We start from the raw sequence: 25,079 nt of genomic DNA on the forward strand, positions 1-25,079 counted from the left end.
CATCCTCCCATGACCCTCTACCACTGTGCCAAATTTCACATGGATTGACCAAGTCAGTGAGGAGAAAAACATGGAACAGACACACCCACAGACAGAGTTTTCGTCATTATATAGTAAGATCACTTACAGTAATATACTGTTGTTGAATCTCTCTGTATTGTGGAGTGTGATCAAAACACTATAAATGTCTCATTTTCTGTGGTTATAAATACAGTTCATGCACTCACACAACATGTAATTATGAGAGTAGTCTGACATTAAGAAGAAAGTCAAGAAACCAGCCTATAGCCTGCAGTGTAGCACACTGTAATGGAAATATTTACTCAGTGTTTTGCCATGTACAGTATGTATGCGTGACAGTAGTCTATATGCAAACTGTGTGCGTGACTGAGCTTGATTTCTTTCCAAACCCACTGTCATTAGTGTGCTAATTCAACGACATAACGAGTCTTCCTAAATCTGTAATAATTTCCCACCTATCTATATTGTTAGTGCCATATTTTTTGCAACAATACTTTGAATACCACTTTATGTCAAACATGTCTAAATCAAAGCTCCATTAAACTTATTTTCAAATATCATCTAATACGACTTGCATTTACTTTAATTATAAATTGTGCGTTGTTTAAAATGTATTTTTCTCCATGTGGTTAGGATTGTAAAACCAATGACAGGATGAGAGTTAAAACATCATCAATGTCATTACAATAAATGTCTCACTTTGTGCTTGCTCTGTAATGTGAACAGCAGGAACTTGATGTAAAACGACCACAAAACGAAACAGATTCTGTATCAGAGCACCATTTGAATATAAAGTGGAAGAGGCCAACAAGCTGCACATTTGCATCCCATCTGCAGTGGCAGTGACATATCCATACATACACACGATAAAAAAACATGCACCCACGTACATTTAACCATTATCAATCCATGTGGAAAAACTGCCACGCAGCCCGATGCACACTAATTATGATGGCCACATATGTTACTGAACCCCAGACACGGACTCACACAAATTATAGCGATGTACTTATAGAAACATTAGTCTATGGAAGCATGTCATCTTACATTTCAGGCTTTATGCATAATAAATACAGTACATACATGCATGGCTGTATGCTGTGTGTGGGTGTGTGTTAGCCTATATGCAAATTACCATATGTCATATTTATTACTGTAGCCACTGTTCTCTGTTGCGCTTATGATGACACATATGTGAGGTGACGAGGTTGGACGGCAGGTAGGCTGCATGTGTCGAGTGTGATAAATAGTATCTGCAAAAAAGTTATTCGAACATAGTTTGGAACAAGGGATTTTTCCACAACATTGATATTAGTTTGAAAAAAAAAAAAAAAAAAGTATAATCCCAATGATGGTGACATTTTCTTAGCTGTACTTTCATTCCACTCTGTGGTTAATGTGAGAGCTCCGTTACTGCCAAAAAGATCTCCTATTATAACCGAGGTCAAGAACGCCTGTTTAATTTTAATTTTAGGATTTTAACAATTCATAAAGTGTGTAAGTGTGTGCATGACTCACCGACATGGGCATGGTGACAGCCTCCCAGTTGGTGTTGGATGCAGGCAGAGGAGAGTCGTACTGCGGGAACGGACAACAGAAATAACCAATCGTCAGTTGATCAATTAAGCAGATATTAGATTTTTTTAAAAAAACGTACCAAAGAGAAAAAAAGAAAAGATGATGATTGAATGATTGGAAAAAAACTTTTTGGTTTTAGGGCCCTAAAAAGGCACAGTCAAGACAGCTCTCAGTTTGTGGTAAGAGCAGTTTGATTGTGATTGATCGAGGCCATCAGGTAAAATAAAAGTGACTCCAAAGCAACTAAATGTATAAATCTTTTGCCTTTTACGAAAGATGTCCATGGAGAGCATTATATGTGATTTAGGTAAGACTAAAGGAGTCATGATCCTATCTTTTACATGTCACAATAACTGCACACAAAGCACCTTATACTGAAAAAGACATAATTTCTATGAAGTTTTTTACATGGCCGATTAAAATGAATATTCCTCTAATATTCCTGTTTACATGCAGCTGTGCTCACTCTGATTAACGTACCCTAACATGTCGTTTATCACATCAAAATATGGTAAAGTGAGCCATTTTCCTTTTTTGCGTTAAGTAAGTCAGCAAGTTTCCCCCCTATAGTGGACTTGTTGGACCATGCGAACACAGCCTCCCTCTTTCAGTCCTTCAACCACCTTCTTGAAAAGGTTGGCATTGCGATATTTTCGCATATCCAAAAACCTGTTGATATCCAAGTCTTTCATAATGTTAAAAGTATGTGTTTCTCCTTTTGACTAGAAATGTAGGCTTTTCCTTTGGGTATACATCTCTACCACAGCCTCACAAACTTCTCACTTGTTTGTGTATAGGGTTGCAGTGATATGCAGATTTCAAGGAACAACATGATATAAAAGTAGATGGTCATACTGAGAACATTTGCACATCTCCAATATTGGAAAAAAATTTCAACTGGATGGAGAATCTCCCCTAGATTTTAGTTATATTTAAAAGCAAGACTTTTCACACAGGCGGCATGGTGATGTGGTGGTTAGCACTGTCACCTCACAGCAAAATGGTTCCTGGTTCAAAGCCCCTGTGTCAGTGTCGGTTTTCTCCGGGTACTCCGGCTTCCTCCCACAGTCCAAAGACATGCAGGTTAATTTGATGACTAAATTACCCGTAGGTGTGAATGTGAGCATGAATGGTTGTCTGTCTCTATGTGTCAGCCCTGTGAATGTGAGCATGAATGGTTGTCTGTCTCTATGTGTCAGCCCTGCGATAGTCTGGTGACCTGTACAGGGTGTACCCTGCCTCTCACCCAATGTCAGCTGGGATAGGCTCCAGCCCCCCTGCGACCCTCCAGAGGATAAGCGGTTAGAAAATGGATGGATGGATGGATGGACTTTTTACACATACTTTCATTAACAAAATGAATTTCAGTTACAGTGATAAAATGTTTGTTCAATCAAATATAACCCTTCCATTTTTCATTCCTTTAAGGATCACTCTGATAGAAATAATATAAATTTTGTGAGACGGTAATACAGTGATACCGTGAAACCTCAATATTTTCTGAGACCGCCATCATACCATGAAAATCTCATACTGTTGCAGCCCTATTTATGCACAACAACACATACATGGCAACACACAGAGCTGACCATAAGAAGGCAAGAGGCCATGTATTGCAGGCCGCGGTAAAAACGCATATTCTGAATACGCTGTGTACATGTCCAAAGAATGCTCCTAAAATGTGAATAATACTGGCATGTCCCACATGTCACAATCAGAAAATGCTTAATTCGGATTCAGGCTGAATTCATAATATCCAAAGGGAATATGCTGTTTACATGACCCGTATCAAATTCAGAAAATTGTCATATTGGTAGTAACAGTTGAGTTAACTTTAGGTACCTCAAATCACAGGTCAGGTTAAGATCATATCAATTGTTAAAATTAGGGGATATGAAAATATTTTAAAATTGTTTAAAAGGATGTGATCCCCAGACATTTTGTAAGCCTCCATATCCAACCTCCTCCATGTGACTTGTTGCACAGCACACATCTACATGAACGCTGCAAAATCTTAGTTGTTGTGTAGAAGCTAAAGTGAATCTGTTCCATTAGATTTCTGACTAATATCTGTTTCTACAACTTTTCAGACATGACAGTAATACTGTACATATTTCTTCATTTATATCATCACAGCTTGTACTGTAGGAGACGGGGTGGAGCTTCACCCGTTATGTAAGGTCATCCAAGATATTCAGGTGTCTGCCTGTCGAACTGATGGGCTGTCAGTATGTCAGTAAATTCCTAAAAGAATTTCCAGTGAAGCTGGTCACAGCTTGCCTTTCTTTCTCTCATTCTGTGTGTGTGTGTGTGCCTGTGTGTGTGTGTGTGCCTGTGTGTCTGTGTGTGCACGAAGGAAATCAGAATCTGGTTAAAGCATGTTTAAATGTTAAATGTCATGCCAATAAAGCCTGTTGAATTGAATTGAACTGAACTGGGAAACACTCAGCAGACTGACATACTGTATTTGGCACACATTCTTTGTGTTTCTCACACACTCACAGACACACACAGACACACACACACACACACACACACACACACATAAAATCTCAACGGCTATCAAATCCCTCTCCTTGAAGAGTCTTAAATACCATCTCCGGTCAATATGGAACAGTAAATCTGCTTCAACCACACTTCAAAGACACTTTGCCCTCACTTTGCCTGTGTGTGTGTGTGTGTGTGTGTGTGTGTGTGTGTGTGTGTGTGTGTGTGTGTGTGTGCGCGCGCTAATGTAATAGAGTTGACATCAAAGCCTGTCAGTGTGCAAAAGTTTTTGTTTAACAGATCCTCGCATGTGGCCTTAGGATAAATGTACTCATACACCCAACCCAGCTGTGACTGAGGTCAGAGGGTTTCCTGTAAGTGTGTGTGTGGGTAAACCCATGTTTACAGATTCCTAGTCTCATTTCCTTTTAAGGTTAAATGCCTCATCAAGCACATCTGGGCCACTTAATAGGGTTTGAAGGAAGACTTAAGAGACAGAACATTTAGAGGGAGGACTGAAAACCTCTCAGCGTACAGGCTGAAGTCACCTGCATACTAGAGTACCAAACTTTTACCCTCTAACATACTTTTGAGTTATTACTTTTCATAAAATGTGCTCTACTTGAATTTGAATTAGATGTGTAAATGTACATAATTGCTGAAAATGTAACTCAGTTTAAAGTAGATTAGTGTTGTTTTAAAGTGATCAAAATCTAAGGTCACTTTTCTTATTCTTCATCTTATTTAAACTGACTAACAACAGAATGAACAGGAGTAACTCATTCATATATCAGTTTTCATCAGTCATCCTGCTTCTGTGTGGGGAAACCAAACTCTTGTAAATGATGTCAAGCCAGGCTGCACTTTGCTTATTTATCTTCTCTGGTGTTAAAACTGATGAACAGGTAGAAGCAGGACAACAAAAGTGGTAACATGACTCCACCCCGTCCAGTCCTTGACCTGGAAGCATCATGGAGGACAACTCAAGCACTGAGCAAACTGAGCGACTTGAGCAACTTGTACCAAAGAGAATTACTGTGTCTGTCGTTTGGATACATTTTAGCTTTCATAAAGACGACGCTGAACAGATAGAAATCAAATGTAAACACTGTGGAAAAAACATTTTAGCAACGAAAGGTAATACTACTACCAATCTGTTTCAGCACTTGGAGCACAATCATGTTACTGAATATGAACAGTGCATGGCTCAGACAAAAGAAAGAGACTAACAATTGCCCAGTGACAAGTGCCTCCACAAAGCAAGTCTTGATAAGACAAGCATTTACACAGGGTACACAGTATGAAAAAGATTCAAGAAAATACTTCATCCATGTGTGTTTCCTTCAATTAATATAAAATCAGAAGTTAGATATGCCCTCTTTCATTAGAAAAAATATCCTAGCTTTAATAGGTGATCATATTTACTGTACAAACCTTTTCAGTGAACTATGAGGGCAAAAAAATAAAAACAAAGTATTCATTCATTAATTATAATTGAGGTAAAGTGTTCAATTAACTGTGATACTGATTTGAGGTCGTATCGCCCAGCCCTTAAATGCATGTCTAAATCAGGTCCTCTGTCACACGAGCCTGTAGTTGGTCTGCTTTGCTTTCACACCATTGATGAACCTCAGTAGAATGTAAACTTCATGTATCAAAGTTCAAGACATACTCTGCAGGATTTTTCTTAAAAACAATGCATAGGCTCAAACAGAAGCAATCTCTAAGGGGGAATATATACTCTGTGTCACTGTGGAGCCTATGCTGTAACCTATGCCTTAGCCTGACGTGCCCAGAAATGTAACTACACGTTGCGGTGACGCAGACCTCCTGTCTATTCTTGTAAGCTGAAACCATTTCCCTAAATGGAAATGAAGCTTTTGCATACTTTGATTTCACAGATACGAAACAATAAATTACGAGGACAATAAAGCCTCCACAAATTAGCATTTTAAGTCCTGTGTGTGATTTATCCTGGCTTCATATGAGCAGAGGAAATCTCCGCTCTTTGCTAGGCTAATTAATACAATGTAAAATGCCATAGGCTTGTGCTAATAACATTAGCATGTTGTATTTGATTGGAAAACGTGTTTAGTATAAGACAGGTGTTTTGTCAGTGAACCTTGTGAGTTGTAATGGAGCCAAATTGTGTAACATTACTTTTGTTAAATGTTGCTGTTGTCCCTGGTTTCATATGAGAAGAGGAAAAGTTTGTTAGCTGCTAGGCTAATTTATACAATGTAAAACACCATAGGCTTGTGCTAAAAACATTAGCATGTTGTATTTGTGGGTAAAATGTGTCCAGCAAAAGACAAGTGCTTTGTCTGTGAATGCTGTGAGTTATAGTGAAGCCAATTTGTGTACTTGTGTTTGAAATTGTCTCTATTAAGTCATGTTTAATGCGTGTTTTGGATGTGTTGTGAATCAACTAAACTTAACAGCACTTCATAGAAACCCCGCCTAGTGTTTTGGAGGTGTAACTGCAGAGTGACACAGACACACCACCGCACAAGTATAAATGCTCACAATGGTGTAGGCTTTGTGCGTAGGCTATGCCGAAGGGTCTACCGCACAAGTAGGCCTATGAATCCCGCTTAAGTCATCACCTTTGACCCACTGGAAACGTGTGGTGATGTATTTATCTGCAGTGACTCTGCCCTCTGTTTGTATTTTCTTATTTTCTGTGCTAGGGACGCTTGAGGGTGTGTGCCTCCACAGCACACAGGTGAGGTCGGGGCTTTGTAAAAAGGTAGCGCCCAGGTGCCAGACCATAAGCAGAAGACGTTCGAGAGACATGGCACAAAATAAACACATGTTAGTGAGGAGTGAATCTGGGGTTGGCTTTCACTTTCACTTTTGTTGGTGAGTGTGTTATATAACCAACAACACTGCATAGTGTACCTTTAAGCCTTTAAAATATGGAGCGGGGATCTTTTTCAAGAGGCTGTTTGTCAAGTTGCTAAAAGAAGCTCATGTTGTAGGTGAATTGTTTTTTAATATACCTGAGTATGATTTATGAAGCAATATTTGTTATCGAAGCTAAAAGTAATATTTCAGGCACCATCGCCATATTCACCAGCGGTGAGGGAACAAATTCTTATTTACAGTTGCAGTCTAGTGGAGGGGACACCAGGGAGCTACCCTTTTCAACCTCCATTTTGTACAGTCGGACAGTGGAGCGTCTGAGGATTAAGTGTGTGGTAGATGGTGAGGAAGGCGAGAGCTTTTCCCTGTCGTCTTTTACTCCGCATGACCAGTTGTCTGGCTTCCAGCTAGAGGAGGTTCGAGTCAGTAGATAAATCACATCGGACACACCTATGCTGTCTCATCTGTGTCTAAGTCTAAGGTCATTTTCAGGTTGAAGCCAGATAAATGCTCCTTCTCATGTAGTTTACTGTGAAACATCTGGTCTTAATTTGCAGTACATTTATGTAAATATATCAGGGTCATTAAATTTGTGGATCTTCAGTGTAATTCCAGCAGCAGCAATAGAGGTTTGCTTGGTGTTCACAAACCCACAGCTGGGTACTTAAGAGGACTTTGAGACTGTGACAGTGAAATTAGCGCCACCGAGAGCATCTCAAATAGAAATTTAAACGGCATCAAACACACATTAATAAAGAGGAATAATTGAGCAAATAATGATAGAGCATGATACTTGAAAGTGTTGGATTGGTGTTGTTTATCTCACACACACAAGGACACATGAAGGAGTTGTTGGTTTCATTTTGTGTCACATTCCACGGAATATCCACTCTGTATGAGAAACGCACATGTTGGATGACTCAGAATGGGATTCTGGGAACTAACTTGTCTCATATTTCCATCAGTAGTCTTTTCCCACTGCGCCTGGCATGGCAGCTCTCAGGAATACCCACCCAAAATACATTACTGTTACTCGTATGATCTCAGACAGTAAAATCAATACTGGCAACAAAGAAACACAAGTAAAAAATCTATAAGGCTCTGGAGTCTTACAAAGATAAACTCAGAGCTACTTCTGCTCACAATGTATATAATGATTTGTGCACTTATAGATTGTTCCTTTCAGCCTTTCTAAACAAATAGCTCCGACTATGTTTATCTTATGCAATCAAAAGCACTCATCACTTCACGTACGTCTGCACTGCAGATGATGAAGCACATCAGCTGAAAACAAGATATAAAAAAGGGTCAAGGAATAGTGATTCTGGGAGGAAGTAATGACACGAATTATGAGCAAGGCCTCTGTTTGACTGGACTGTATTCTTATATCAGACATAGATCACAAATCTGATTGCAATCTGTCCTGGTTTTCACAGGCCACGTGCAGATCTGTGTAAGCTCAGCCCATTTGCAAAATAAAATGACACTGTACGATTCTGTCTGAAAATCCCAGATATTTTACATCTGTACATTTTATATATGTGAGACATTGCTCAGATTACATGTATATGAGCGGAGTTTCTCACCAGAAGGAGTGGGGGATGATGCACGGTATGACACATAGGTGAGACAGCTGAGAAGCAGCACACAGCAGCAGACTTCTGTTGGAGACCAACAAAAGTAGGTGTTTTTGGGGACATGTCGTGCCATGTTTGTGGCAATAAAACTAGGTATTTTAAACCCAAACACAATGTTTTTCTAATACTAATCAAGTGGTTTTTGTGCTTAAACCAAACCACATGGGTGCCATGCCGTTGTTCCAACAGTGCAAATTCTGTAGCCCTATTAGTCCAAAAAAATGTCCCATTGGACCAAAGGCTCGTTTCTCCGACAGCCTGTTATCCCCAAAACAAACACCCATTGCTCCAAAGTCCCATTTCTCCAAAAATACACACTCCTTGCAGTTAGTTTAAGTTTCCCAGCAGTGTTTGAGCAACCGATCTGGGGAGTTATTCAACGACCTAGCCCTGCTTTTCCAGCAACTTTTGTGCCCCAGAACGTTAGTGTTATAGGTAAAATGTGGTCTTTTTCCTGACCATAACCAAGTGTTTTTATGTTCTGCTTAAACCCAACCTCACAATTACAACAGCAGTGTGAAAGTGTGACAAGTGTGAAACACTTGTAAATGGACTGCACTTACATAGCACCTTTCTAGTCATCTGACCACTCAAATCACTTTTTTTTTTTTTTACACTACGAGTCACATTCACACACACATTCATACATTTTTTACACTACGAGTCACATTCACACACACATTCATACACTGGTGGCCGAGGCTACCGTACAAGATGCCACCTGCTACTCAGTTTTTTAACACACTCGCACACTGATGGAGCAGCCATCGGGAGCAATTTGGGGTTCAGTATCTTGCTCAAGGATACTTCGACATGCAGACTGGAGGAGCTGGGGATTGAACCGTTGATCTTCTGATTAGTGGATGACCTGCTCTAACTCCTGAGCTGCCCTAATACATATAATGTTTTATATAAACGTACGATGCCAGTATTTCATCTGCCGATTGGTGTTTGATTTTAGGAATAACAGACTGTTGGAAAAATGGGCTTTCAGTCCAATGGGACATTTTTCGGATCAACAGGGCTTTGGAATTTTCTGGCCAATGGGACAATAGTCAGTCCCCACCACATGTTTACCACAGTGTTGTCAGAACACAAAATTGAAATGTAAAGAACAATGGCGGTTTTAGGGGGGGCCAGCAGGAGCTAGTGCCCCCATAACTCTGAGTCCGGCCCCCCCTCTGGTCCCCCTGCCGAAGAGTCGGAGGGTCAACGCGGAACGCAGAACTAAATCGTCTCAACAGGTTGCTGGTCGGACCACTTAAAGCGGCGCACCCACCGGATCATGTGAAATACACCATACAAGTAGGTAAAGGGCGCGAGTTTTCTAGTGTATATATACAGTGTTTCCCATACATTGACTAATTTGCCAAGTCTCCAAAAATCGGCCAGATACAAAATGCCTCCGGTAAATGAACGTCACTCTGTAGCGCACTGGCTGGAGCGCCTACTGAGAATTCTTTTTCACACATAAAAAGCACAAAGATGTTGAAATCTAGGCATATTCTGCCATCATAACTTGGCTCTCAGAATTCACCAGATTGAACAAGATTTTTATAGGTTCTAGGCCATTGAAACTGGCCTAGAACCGCCACTGGTAAAGAAATGTAAACTTGTACATATCTACGACATATGAAATGTGTATGTAACATATCTGTGGTTTGCAGAAACATACGACGCCAACATCTATTCTGGCTATAGGGATGGTAAACCTCACTGCAGCAAAGAGAGCAGTGTGAAGCTGATTGGTTTTGGTTAAAAATAAGGAAAATGACGACTAAACTGGAACCTCAGCAGTTGAGTTGCAGTAACAGGTCAGGTTGTCACCTACTGTAACAACTGTGGGCAATACAATCATGGATAACTTGCACTGATGGACTACAGACGAGACATATGTTCATCTTCGCAGCTCTCACTGACGCCACTCCCTTGCTTACTCATTCACAGATGATCCACTGGCTGAACTGATCAGGCTTCAGAAAAACACCATCACAGCTTCTTATTCCTTCTGTATCACTGTATGTGCTGAAATTGTTTGAGATGTTTTTCTGAAGTTTAATGAGACAGAGATCAGATAGCTATCCAATCCCGCCAAGATGCTTGAAGTGGTTGAGCCTGAAGAGAAAGAGAACCAACACTGCGGTGGGACGATGCTCCTCTAATTAACAAGCAGCCACAAAAGGTCATAAACAGCGGCAATACATGTAATTTCTCCTACATGTCACAGTTCACACTCTCCTTTTAGCCTCAAAGGACAGATTTTTCTCTGGCGATCATTGTGACACACATGATAAGGAGTCAGTAATGTGTCTTCTTGGGTATTAGACGACCAAGACCCATTTAGATTTGAAACACGGCGAGGGTTTAGCTGTCAAACTGTGCTTTGTTTTGGTCTTTATTCCCTCTCTTCTCCCTGCATGCTTCCATCTGACTCCGCTCTGCCTTTTCTCTCTCACACACTGATGCTGTTTTGCTTTCCCTCATGGTTTTTACCTTATCTAGTCAACCTCAGTCCACTCCATAGCTCACTACCTCACAAATGCCTCTCTCTCAGTCTGCCTCTCTCCGTTCAGGTTGTTTTAGTCATTAGCTGACATGCTGATACCATCTCAGACACCTGTTCTCTCCTTCCAATGCTGCTTCTCCTCATTCTCTCTCTGCCTCTCTCGTCCTCCTTTCCTCTCGCTGCCTCCTCTCCTCCTCCCTCTTATCTGTTCGACAGGTCTGGAGAGAACAAATTAGACCTGCTAAATNTGTGTGTGTGTGTGTGTGTGTGTGTGTGTGTGTGTGTGTGTGTGTGTGTGTGTGTGTGAGATGGAAAGATATAAACGCACACTCAAACACAGGAGCTCTTTGAAAAATGGGTAAAATGGATCAAATGAGATAAACCTCAGGAGTTGGATTCTGTTTTTAAAGTACAGAGGTGTGATTATTTGACCAGAGGAAGAATAACAAAGGGTGAGCAGGGAGGGAAGACACAGAGAGAAGCAGTGAGAATCTGAGAGAGGGAGAGAGATAAGGGAGTTATATTTTGGGATACTTTTACTTTGTAGTCATTATGTTGGGTTGAACTTGGTGAAGTTTCTTTCTTGTATTTTCAGCTGAGGTCGTGAAGGGCACATCTGGCTCAAACATGTAGTTCATGGCTGTGTGTATTGATCCACGGCTAAAAATAGTCCCCAACAAATTAGGGCTGTTCAACTTGGGGTAAAATGCTGCGGCCACTAGACACTGTCGCTTTTTTACCCAACTGTCCAATCACAGTGGAGGAGGTACGGGATGAAAAACCCACCACAAAGACCAACCAACCCTGTCTGACTCCCAACTCATCAAATGCCCATGCTTGGGGCGACCTCTAGCTCACCTGGCAGAGTGTTGTGCTGAGTCATCTGCAGCGGCCCAGGTTAAATTCTGACCTGCGGCTCTCTGCTGCCTGTCATCCCCCCTAAGCCTTCCTGCGTCTCCTGTAGCTGTCTTATCAATAAAGACAAAAATGGCCGAGGCTGTCAGATGCTGACGCACTGAAGCATCCTTTAGCGGCAGTTTGAGACGCATCAGGCGCAGCAATTTTTGATTCCCTGAGCTGGTATAAAGAGTGAGAAAGTCTGCGTAGGGTGGATACAAAGTCGTTAAAACCGTTATCTTAATAACAATGTAGTGTGCTAGTATGTGTAGCATGTTATGATAGTGATGTCATGTGACATTATATCACGTTAGTAACAAATGTACTTATTTTAAGCCAGACTTTGATTTTTTTTTTCCTAAACCTAACCATGTACTTTTGTTGCCTAAACCTAAGGAAGCAAACTTAACCCTTGGAAAGAGCCTGTATGCATTTAACAAGCAGAACTGTACATGTCCTACTGCAGCTTGACTTGGCAGACTTGTTTTTTGCTCTAAAACTTGCCATTTTGCAGGCTTATGGCCCCCAAAGAGTGGAATGTGATAATAAAGCAGCCAGAAGAAGTACAGTAAACGGGTGTTAGACATATGTGTGGATTTTAAATGTATTTATACTAACACATCCCCGAGGAGCTCCCGCAAACCATGTCCTACATCGTCCATGCTGTGGAAGTCCAGAAACTGTACATTTCCAAAGTTTATTTTGAAAAGAGAGTAAATTGACACCCCGTCCTGAGAACCCAAAACTGATGCTGGAATGGTAGCTAGAGTGTCATAGTATGTCGTATAGGGCCACCGACCAAGCGTTGGTATTTGACAAGTTGGTAGTGAGTATGTCTTGGACCAACTGTCACATCCTACATGTACAAATGCTGAACAACAACAATAGAGGAGAATTAATACTGAACCTACACGGATTGGCAGGGCTGTCTTCCCTGCGCACTTTAGCCTTCATCATAGCAAACAGATGCAACCAAAGTGTGAAAAACATCTTAAAAGCCTCATTGCCCTTCCGTGTTCTGCATTTCAGAATTTATTTATTTAATTTGTTTTAAAACTGTCATTTTTTGTTATTTATAAAGCAACAACTTCCCTCATTGCCAAACAATGGAGATTATTTGGTCTTCATAGCACTAAAATCTGAGTACATGACGTAATTTGCAAAAAATCAACAACAAAATGGCGCTCATACTGCATATCACACTGTTGAGCCAATCTTAATCACTGCAAGGGCAAACTCAAGCCCAACAAGCAACAGCAGATGGACATTTTGACCTAGATGTGACATTACTGAGTAATACTAACGCAATGTAGTGTCCAATTTTACACTTGTAAAGGTCAACTTAACTTTTTTTAAGCAGCTCAACGTACTTCGGTGGTAACTCACATCGACAATAAATGCAAATAACTTTGGTATTGTCTTGAGAATCATCTGGCAGGGCTTTAAAGCTGGACTTGCCATTCAAAAGATGTCTTTCTCTATCCATGTTAAAATATAAAATTATTCCATATATATGCACCTTTGTGTTTATGTCATAAGTAGAAACCAATGAGCTTTGGACTAAGTGCTAAGGCCGGGGTAGGGAACTTAGACAGTATTGACTAATAATAATAAAAAAGACAGTCGTATGTTTCAAGTAAAAACTCATAGTGTTTCTTAGATTTTTGGTTCATGAAAAGAGGTTTTGCTGGTGTATGTAGGGTTTTTAGTACAAATTGTAATGAGAGCCAAGGTAACTGTTATCACAGGGACTTAATGTCATAGTGACTGTATAAAACTGAAGCATAGTCTGCAAATACAGTATCTCCCTCTCTCCCTGTCTTGCCCTTTACTCCATCTGTGCTTATACCACTTTTTTCCTCCGTTTTTCCCTCAGATAATAAGCGATGCCACTAGTTCAGCCCTGTCTCTGATGCTGTGTCTCTTCCCCTCTCCTCTGCACTCATAAAAGAGGAAGCCAGGGAACATCTTTAAATGCTTCTCCGTTTCTCTGCTGCTCTTTCTCTCCCCCCTTTCCTGCTGATTATAGGGCGGGAGAACATCCTCAAATCAGAGTCCCCCTCTTTCTTCTTTCCTCTCCCTGACAGAATGACAAAGCTAATCTCCTTATCCGTTCATTTGACAGCCTTTAAGAGAACACTTTCTCATCCTCACCCCCCTGCCCTCTTCCCCCTATCCCTCCATCTCTCCTCTATTGTCGAGTGGACGTGTGAGAAAAGAACAGCTGGCTAATACATGTTGGCATTTTCCCGACAGTGTTACCCTCTCTCACTTCCTCCTTCCTCTCCCATCTACATATCTCCCCCTATCATCCCATCTCTCTTTTTCATTGTGGAAATAAAGGAGTGAAAGAAGCATTTTACCTGGAGCATCGCAGTGGTACTCGGGCTGAACCCGATGTGACAAAAAAAATAATAAAAACTTTAAGCTGTGTCCCAAATAGCAGCTCATGATTCATCGTCAGCTGTGTGTGTGCGTGTGTTGTAGTGTGTGTGTTTGTCTGGGTGAAAGTGTATGTCTCACCAGCAGTGAGTAGTAGACTTTGAATCCTGGCTTTGCAACAAAGTAATCGTCAGACTTGAAGGTGACTCTGAGCAGGTTGGTTTTGGAGTTGAGACTAGGCGGTGCCTTCTGCCCACACCAGCGACCCCAAATTATAGTGCTGGTCTCGGATTGGTCTTCCACTTCCACAAAGTCATACCTGGAGTGAGATAGAGAGATGGAGATGGAGAGGTAGATGAATGTGTGGGAGGGAGGAGGGAAAGATGGAGGATGAAACCTGCACGTCAAGAAAATAGAAAAAATGAGACTTTGAAACTGAAAATAAAACATGAATGTGTCCTCACAAATGGAAGAGAGGACACTCAGGAAGGCAGTAAGATAAAAAATGTGGGTCTTATTTTTGTAGTTTTCATCCATTTTGGTAAAAACATTTCACTCAAAAACTCACTGTGATTACTAACACCTGGAAATTCAATGACTAAATGGCTTTAAAAAAAAAAAAGTGAAATAGTCACAAACAACTTTGACCTTCCAGACATTTTCTTTCAGTTTTATGCCTAAATTTGGGGAAGTATGCTAAGACACTTTCTTGCTGAAGGTTAAATAAGAAGATCCATACCACTCTCACATCCTATATGAAGCTGGAGCCAGTAGCAGGTTAGCTTAGCATAAAGACAGACATCAGAGTTAAACATCTAGCCTTCACTACAGTTTTGTCTTAGTACTGATTAAACAAACGAAACAGAATGTGTTGAGGCTGAGACACATCAAACTGACATCAAAGAACTAGCAGCAACAAAGGCCGACTGTTGCATTGCCTAACGTTGCCTGTGTCTCAGCCAAAAAGTTGCACTGAATACACTATGAAGTCTACAGCCAACGGCTAACTAGAATGTACATTCTGCACCTGCATGAGAGGAAATAACTCTTCATACCAACAGGCGGCAGTGGTCTGTATATGTCATTCAAAAAAGGACTGTTTCAAGATTCAGTTGGCCAGTTAGCACATTAGCAACACAACCCAGTGTTAAAAGAACAAATGATATTTGCTGTGCGCTAACAAACAGTACCACAGTCAATTAGGAACCATTTTTGCTCAGCACTCAATGGCTAAAAAAAAATAATCTTATGATAACAAGTTTGTTTTGATCCTCTTGACTTTCTTCGTTTGTTTACTTTCCTCACTTCCGTTTCTCTTCTCGTGCACTGAGCTGAACTGCCAATCAGAGCAATTTCATTCAAAAAAGCCAACAAGGGTGGGCTTTTGCCAAAGGTGTGGGACACACCAACAAAACTAGGGCTGCAGACGCTCGACATAACACTGACCAACTGGTGACAGTCGGCCTGGTCTGTCAGGGCCCTTAATCAGTGAGCTTCTGAGGTGCTGGTGGGATGATTTTGTTACCTGTGGAAGGCCCCAGGCTAGCTGTTTCTGGAGTGGTACCGATCTTCTCATCAAACACAAGGCAAGAAAGCAAATAAGCCTATTTTTAAAAATGTTTTCAGATCTCAGTATCCACTTTGCTCAGCACAATGTTCTCATAACCAAAAGAAACTATAGCCTGCATTACAAATTTAAGACTTAATTTATAATTTAATACTTTTCCTTCTTCCTTTCGTGCACATTGATCTCCTCCTGACACTTCCTAGTTAGGTAGTTTAGGTTGACTTAAGGGTTTAAGTTTATTCAGCACTAATGATCAAATTAGTGATGGGACAATTACACCATGTATTCTGAAATCACAAGCCTGCAGAACAACGGGGAAAAGTTATCGGGTAACTTTCCAGCAGTCAATGCTCCCGTCAATTAGTGAGTTGATCTATCAAACACACACACAGCCAATGTGACAAACAAGATTTACAAAACCGGGTGCAGCTACTTCCTCCTTCCTCCCACCTTTCCAAATCTCTCCTCCCTCCTCTCCTCCCCCTCCTGCTCCCCATTGTCTTTTCAGCAAAGTGCTTACAAAGACGGCTGAGTTGCATATGGGGATTAAAAAGTCTATTTTCTCCCCTCAACCCTCAAGGACAAACTTCTTATACTTCTTGCCAAGAAAGCAAACTTCAACTATCCATCTCATTTGCAGTGATTCCACCCCCTACACTTTTTTATATGCTTTTCTATCACATCCTTTCAATCACATCTTATTGTTGGTGTGCTAATGTGCATGCATTAGCAAATCACGGTCACACATTTTACTGTTGCTGTTGAACGTCCTTTCAACTGGAGACTTCTGCTCCATAAACTTTTCCTCTCCTCTTTGTCACTCCAAACGGTCCTCTCCATCACTGCTTCACTCACACTCTGGTTCTTTAATCACTGTTACTATCATCTGACTTTTCTCCTTTACAGCTGCTTGTGATTTATCAATACCTCCTCTTCTTTCTGCTCTGCACCTCTGCTCCTCTTTTGTCCATTCAACTATTGTCCCTCTCTCCTTTTCTACTCCGCTCTAATCCTCTCCTCTGAATTCCATCACTCCTCTCTCCATCTGTTTATTTCTCCATCTTTTCGAATCTCATGTTTTACCTGCACACTCCATTCTCAGCCTCCTCCAGACCGAAGTGTCCGTCAAAATCCAGGTGAATGCGGCTCCCTGGTGGCGACAGCAGTTTCCATGACAACAGCAGATTGCGGGGGTAAGCGTTGGGGTAGCGTGGGCTGTGGACGGCTCCACCCACTGGCGTGACTGTGATGTTTTCCTCCTTGCGGTACAAGTCTGTGGTGAGGCGATTGCTGTCTGTTAGTGGTTACAACTAATCAGTTAGTTAGTCCAGTTGTAATTAAACACACAAGCAAAGCAGCTTGTTCACAGACACATACGCACAAAATGCAAATCTACATGCAAACACACCAACTAGACTTTAGTGGAGGAGACATAAGGAAGCACAGGAAAATACACAGACGAACGATACAAATTCAAATGTGACATTTCAGTCCTGTGATAACACGACCTCAGCAAATGTACTTTGGCTCTCATAAAGCTTTCAGCTTAATGTACACAGACATACCTCAACAAAATAGTTCAACAGTATTGGAAATGCGCTGATTCACTCTCCTGCCAAGTATTAAATTAGAGGATAATAAAACTCTTGGTCCCTTCAATGAGGACTTGAGGCCTTTGCACACTGAGTCTGTTTTTTCTTCTGCAATTGTCTCATGTATAAAATAAATACGACCTCATGTTGTAGTCCGAAACTTTCGTCCATCATTAAAATTTTCGAAACAGGTTTAATTGTCTACGTTTTTCACATCTGTCAGAGCCTTTGGAGACACTTGACTAAGAATAGGTGAAGAAAATGTGGCGACGGGATGCTGCCACGACAAGACAGAGAATGATTCATAACTCAGATAGCTACTTTCAACAGGTCAGATAGTAACACTCAGGTGGATGATGATGAAGAGGAGGAGGATGTGGACCATAAAGAATAAAAGACCACAGAATGTGGAGGACAGAGAGAGAGGATAGCTCCCCCCCTTCATGTAGCTGCAGTGCCAAGTTTAAGAGAGACAAAGGAGGAAATGTGTCTTTTCATTTTGTCTTTAAGTATTAAAGTATTAAAAAACATATCTGAAAGAAAAAATGGTCTAAGTGTGCAAAATCCTTTACATACAGTATAGCCAGGTACGACTAACCTGGCTTTCCACCTAAAACTGCAGTTTTTCCTTTTTTACGCTTTGTTTTTTGTATGGATTAGAAAACAAGACATAATGTATTGTAGTGTATTGATTAATAGTGAGCTTTAGAGGCACTCTAGAGAGATTTTCTTTCAGACAGAGCCAGGTTAATGCTGCGTACACATGGAATCAGGCAGACGTCAGACGGCAGATGGATAAGCAGCAGGAACGTAAAATAACACATGTATGATGATATGTTGAGATGGTGATTTTATTATCTTAATAAAATATATTAAGATAATTTCATGTTTATTATTTTACGTAGTTTTTCTAGTAGTGTCCAGTAATTGTCCAGATTTCGATGCCCACATTTTCCTCTTGTGTGAGGAAGCTACACAAGATCTGGTTGTAAATTCCATCGCAGAGGACAGCAAAAATTAAAATATTTCAACTTTGAATGACAATGCTGTCTACCGTTACCTTGTCGGTATTCTCTACTAGCCTCACCTGCTCCTCCATCCTGCTCTTATCCATTAAAATGATACCCAATTTTCCATCTCCCTGATTCCATGTGAACGCAGCATAATTGTATCCCCTGATTCCAGTCTTTATACTGAGCTAAGCTGGATTTTGCTGGTAGCTTTGTATTTACAGAAAGATCTAAGAGTGGTATCAATCTTCTCATCTAACTCTTGGAACTTAAGTGAATAAGTGTATTTCCCAAAGTGATGATCTATTCCTTTGAACGTGTCCTTTTGTGGTTTGCAGAGTTTGTTTTATGAGATAACTGAGAGAGAATAATTCGGATCACCTCTATCATGATTTTATGGCGTGAGAATCAAGTTTTAAACAATGCTTGATTGTGGATCTGCTGAACATTGTGTTTTAATGGTGTTTAGGGATATGACTGTGTAGTCTGACCTTCTCACACCCATTAGATTTTGGTATTTTTTACATGTGCAAGTGGAAAACTTGGCCTGACGTGGTTCTGGAGAAAATATCAAAGGGTCAACAAAGACATTTAGATTCCCTCTTTAACGCTCATAAATATCGACAGTGAATTTGAAAGGAGAGCTGGTCACGGTCCAACATGGAAATCAGGGATTCACCAAAACCATTACGAGCAATTCTCTCGTCACCAAGAACAATCGCATTCTGTTTTATAGCTGCTCTTGAGGCCAAGGGATGGACAAACTATCGCGGTAAATTATATACTTGTCAACACTGAGAATAAATTGTGTGTGGCATGTACTGTGCATAGAACTGAGCTCGTAAACATTGTTATGCTGATAAGTGTTTTTAAATAACAGTGTCTGTCTTTACTGTGAAGTTCCTCGCACTGCTGTGCCAAAACAGCAAAAACACTGTGCTTACCTGTCCCTGTGCTTTGTCTACTTTACAAGCTCACCACAAACCCATGCACACACACACACACACACACGCTCTTATAAAAAGAGATAATTCTTACCTACCTACCTAACATATATCCAAAAAAAATGTAAAAAATATATTTTGTAACTGTTACCATGGGCTCTGCTTATGAGCTTCATTGCTTTACTTGCGATAAATTATAAACAGTGTTATTTAAAGTTGTGTTTTTAGTACAATAATTGCTCATCAGTACTAATGAACATCATAATTATACCCACTGAATGTCTAATCAGCTCAATAACAAGACAAATTTAAAAAAATGCACAACAAACTTATTAATTTCTCTCATCATTCTATTGCTGACTTTCTAAAAATCTAAAAAAAAATCCCTGCGCACACACACACACACACACACACACACACACAGTCGAAGGTCAGGCTGTGTGCTGAAGTAGGCTGACAGGGCTGTATTTTCTGAGCGGTGTGTGGTTTTTGCGAGAGAGCTGAATGCATAATCAAGCCACCGCAGCCTGCACCCCTGGGAGATGATGATGAAGCTTTGGCCCTTTCCTCCACCTCTTCACTGCAAACTTCCCTTAATTCCTCCTCCTGTCCTATCCCGTCTTTTCCTCTCTCTCCTCATCTTTGCTTCAGTCAGTGATTCTGTCTCATCAGTCTTTCTTCAGAAGTCACACCTTCTGCTAATTCTGGCTCCAGCAATTAACACTGCTCCGAAGTGTGTGTGTGTGTGTGTGTGGGTGTGTGTGTATGTGTGTGTGTGTGTGGCAGTCATGAGCTTGTGTAAGTGTGTGTGCCCGTGTGTGTGTGTGTGTGTGTGTGTGTGCGTGTGTGTTTGAGCACAGTTTGTTTCTAAAGGAATTCTTCCACTCTGCTGATCAGAGGCCTGGCTGTACAGATCCATTCAGTCATAAAAGTGCTTATGTGTCAGGAACTTTCACCCAGTAAGGACACTGGGAAGGAGAGCTCTAGGACTGCCTCCTAATCGTCGACCGAATGTTAGTCGACCAGGAAGGTTATTAGTCGGCAATGGCAGAAAAAAAAGAGAAAAAACAAGCGTGGAACACTATTAAGAGCTGCCCCTCCTCAAAATAAATCTAAACCTATATGACTGGACCATGTGGGAATTTAATTTGAAAGGACAGACACAGGAACCAATCACAGCCGACATATCTTTTCCTCCTTCCGTAAATATTCAGTCTGATAAATACGGAAAAGTTGATCATGTTAGTGCAGGGCTACCCAGAGCTTTACATCTGTCCCACAGACGATAGGCCTACGCACTTATAAACAGCACCTGGAAGAAGATCAGCTCTGCACTCAGAATTTCAGGTAAATAGGGTATATGATTCTTGTTAAGGTTGCTTGACCTCGCATTTTCCAGGCGGTAAAGTCGCGGCATGTGTATGGTCCCTAATTTTAGTGTTAACAATGTTACTGATACTATCCTTCTCAGACCTTGAACTCAAAACATTGTGTTGCCCTGCCCAAAATATATCATTTAATAATTAAATTAATATCGTAAACATGCAATGACTAGTCGACTAATGGCCCTAAATGACGACTATTGGTTGACTAGGAAAATTCTTATTGGGGGCAGCTCTAGAGAGCTCACTGTGGCAGTTTAAGTGTTCATTAGGACATTTATTTTTTAAAGATATTTTTTGCTTTTAAGCCTTTAATGGATAGGACAGCCAAGTGTGAAAGGGGGAGAGAGAGAGAGGGAGAGACATGCAGCAAAGGGCCACAGGCTGGAGTCGAACCCAGGCCGCTGCGGCAACAGCCTTGTACATGGGGTGCCTGCGCTACCACTAAGCCACCAGCGCCCCAGGTGGCATTTTTTTTATACGTGTATGTGACCATTGTCATTTCTTTGTATATGAAATGGGTATTTTTATAGTTTGAAGTGTGTGTTTTTGTGCACATAAAGGAAAATGCACAGCAAACTTTTGAAAGCATTTATAAAATGCACTTTTAAGATGCACAAACATCTCTTAGATCTCAGGTTAACTGTGTCACCTTATACTCACTCCACACACATGGATCTGATGTGACTGTCTACATTTTTTATGATCTTTCCTTATTTCTGTGAAAAATAACGCCCACAGGCAGCCACTAAATCCACATCACATCTTATATTTATACAATGTGAGTGTGTGAACTATAGATCAGCTACATCAATAGTTCAAGCCATCGAGTTTCACCGTGGACATATTGTAGGCTTTGGTGGGTTGAAGCTCTGCGCCTAGCACAGACCTATAGGTGGAGATACTACAAGCAGTAGTCGTTGGCAGTGTTGTCCCCAAGGACATACCATGAGCCTCTGCCTTGTTTTCCTCAGCAATGTACAGATTCCTTCTGTCAGGTAAACAGGAGTAGCTAGTGCAACATCAGTCAAGACGGCTGTTTTCAACTTTCTCCAGGCCAGAGTGACAGGAAGCCTGTGCAAGATGAGTAAGCTTAATTTAAATTGTAAGAAAAACTTACCCATGTCACTCTTGTGTGTGAATTTGGCTGAGTGTCACAATCATTTATCTGGCTTTGTTTCTTATGAACCCTTTTGCCCTCTGATCCACAATACTGCAGCCTGTTTTCAACTATCCAGAGAGGGTAAGTTAGTGAGCTAATGAGTTTCTTTCTATTGACTTAAAGGTCATATGATATCATCTTGCTTGCAAAGCTTGCACGATATTTAGAGTGGTATTACTATTGTTGTAGAAGAAGAATATTATCAGAGGGCAGCAGAGGGCCTGCAGGGTTAGACATTGTTTCAACACACTATCTGGATTCAAACTCAAGTGTTTCAGCATTCAATCCGCCAAAGAGCACTTGACGAAGATAAAGAGCTCTTCATAGCTTCTTACATGACCGCTGCTGCATAGCTGATCCTGACCTCTGACCTACCTGAGCTGGAGGCAGGGTAAAAGAGAATATCAACTCTCTGTAACTAGCTTTCTAATACTCATGAGTTTCACCGTTTCCAGTCGCTGCTCTTGTATTGTTAAGCTCTACAGTGATAAGTGCAGCAAAGCAACAAAAGCCATGTTTGTTTGTCTTGTTCGTACATTTGTCACATGTGTTGTGTTTCCATCCTCCAGTGAACTTGTGGAAGGCAGCACAGGCTTAGCAGCCAAACTCCAATCATCCTGCTCGTCAGATTTTATGTGGTTTGATGTCTGTTTTTCCATGTTTTGCCTATTATTTTGTTTTGTCCTGGACAATAAAAACATTATCAGTCCAGCTGGGAAAGAGACACATCCAACATCTTTTGCATTTGTTTGTCCTGGGGAAGTTTTCTGGCAATGTAGGTTGAATATTTCCAAAATGCTCTGGCGTTAATTGCTGATTAGTTAAACATACTGTCGGCAGGCTCGTCATTTTCTGCACATTTTCTAAAGAACAGTTTAACTTACTTAAAAATGTGTCCATCCATTAACACAGGTGTGAGTGTGTGTGTGAGTGTGTTAGAGAGAGATAGAGGAGAGTGTGATAGAGACAGAACGCATTAAGTAGAATTAAGACACTAAAATTAGAAAATATGTAAATTTCCTCAAGGAGCAACCAGCTCTTCTTGATGGAGTTTCTCAGTCACACCATTGACCTTACTATAAATCATGCAGCAGTCGTGTCAATGACACCATTGCAAATTCATGCAAATGATACGATGATGAGAGAAGAGGTTTCTATTACAGATCCAGTCCATAGAATTGACAGTGCTGGAAAGTGGCAGCTACATTTCGTCTGCCCGCTTTGCAAATGAGGATACGGTTTTGAGTTAAAGGCTGAGATGGAATCGGGGCTGAGCAAAATCCTGAAGCCAACAGATAGGTTGGGGGCAGAGTGGGATATGCTGTGTGGTTTGTAAATACTAGAACATTTACACGTTTCTGTTTTTCCTTTAACTCTTTACTACTCTGCATTGGACTTGAAGTGAAACAGTGACTATACCAGTGTTTGAGGGTGCAGAAGTAATTTACTTTCTTTACGTAGTCCCCCATTGTTAGCACAATACAGCAGAGGAGTTGTGCTTAAAGGTGCAGTGTGTGGTATTTCAGATCATCTAATGGGAGAAATGGTTTATAATATTTGTGACTATGTTTTCATTAGATCATAATCACTTGAAATTAAGAATTGTAGTGTTTTTGTTACATAAGAATGACCCGTTTACAATGGAAATCCTCTTCCACAGAGTCCGCCATGTTGTTCAACAGTAGTCCAGAACAGACAAAATAAACACTGGCTCTAGTCAGGGCCATTAGCGTTTTGCACCAGGCGCTTTAGTTCTACTATACACTTGGCACACAGGAGAAGTTTCAATTCTGCAGCCTCACCACTAGATGCCACTAAATCCTGCACACTGGACCTTTAACATACGGGCCGGTACATCACAGTTATGGCTAAACAGTTGAATGTACCTAACTGTTCACGTCAGTCACCACAGTGTGGAGTTAAGGACCAGAGTGAAGGCAGAAAAACCCTTAAACAACCAGTGAGGATGTCTGCAGGCTTTGTGTGCATCGCCAAGGAAGATAACATGTTTTTGCTATTGACTGTAGACTTCAGACAATCAAAGACTGAAAGGAATTTAAAACTATTTACTGTAATTACTGCAAAACTTCAATCAATAGCCCAGGCTATTATTTGCTTAAATCAATGACATCCAATGACAGGCCTATATTTGGGACAGGCCCTTAATTCCTTAAACACCAAACTGTTGCTCAGCAAAGATCGTGTAATACAGTCAAATTGTTAATTGAAACCAGTGAATATTACTTGTATAAAAATTAGGCTACAGATAATATATCAATTATAAATCTTTCATTTGATCTCGCTCTAAGAGAGAGCACATCAGAGACAGAGACAGCTACAGCACTCAAGGATTACGGCAGCCGGGATACCGACACAACCCCACTTTATCCTGTTTAAAACAATACTCACAACTTGGGATTGATTTTTATGAAAAACTCTTGTGATTCTATTGATGTGAGGACCCGTACAGACTGAAGGAGTATGAATAACTTAAAGGGTAATCGAGGAATGGATACATAATTTGAGGTAGCTAACAACCTGATTTTGTACATCTGAAGAACCCACACCGGGCTAGTTAGAGTGACTGGGTGTTTAATTCGGACTAGGCTTTTAATATATATAATATATATAATAAGTTTTACGGCAGAGGTGTCAAACTCATTCATTGGTCCGGCCCTTTTGAGATCAAGTTGAGCTGGATGTGGCCCATCAGCTAAAATGAGTTTGACACACCTGTTTCAGGGTATTATAGTAACTTTATTTACATTGATTTTAAAGGTGCTGTATGTAAGAATGTGGCCAAAACGGTTACTGCACTCAAATTCAAAATACTGCTGTGAGTTGTGTCCGCCCCCATTATTCCTTAGTCTCTGTGACATATTAGGAGGATTTTACGACTAATTGCTTTAGATTTCTTACATATAGCTCCTTTAATGTATCCAGTTTATTTTATTTTATTTTATTAAAATTTGGGGACTCTATGAAAAGGGCTATGAATGCTACAGTTGTTTACTTGATGTGGGCGTGAACACCATCAAATCAGCAAAGT

The 25,079-nt window shown here is 40.8% G+C and overlaps 1 protein-coding gene across 2 annotated transcripts in view; it reads right to left on the bottom strand.

The window, feature by feature from the left end:
• Positions 1–25,079, bottom strand: part of pdgfd (platelet derived growth factor d) — an 82,321-nt gene that overhangs the window by 23,091 nt on the left and 34,151 nt on the right. Inside the window, exons 2-4 of one of the 2 annotated variants that reach the window (XM_050074777.1) lie at positions 17,024–17,213; positions 14,515–14,692; positions 1,540–1,599 (exon numbers count right to left, since the gene is read on the bottom strand). In XM_050074777.1, the coding sequence (XP_049930734.1) occupies positions 1,540–1,599; positions 14,515–14,692; positions 17,024–17,213 (428 nt within the window). Of the gene's footprint in view, positions 1–1,539; positions 1,600–14,514; positions 14,693–17,023; positions 17,235–25,079 lie in introns of both variants that reach the window. The other variant, XM_050074769.1, reaches the window with a different exon arrangement.

This window comes from Epinephelus moara, chromosome 2, assembly GCF_006386435.1.
Source record: "Epinephelus moara isolate mb chromosome 2, YSFRI_EMoa_1.0, whole genome shotgun sequence".
In the NCBI taxonomy this organism is placed as follows: Eukaryota; Metazoa; Chordata; class Actinopteri; order Perciformes; family Serranidae; genus Epinephelus; species Epinephelus moara.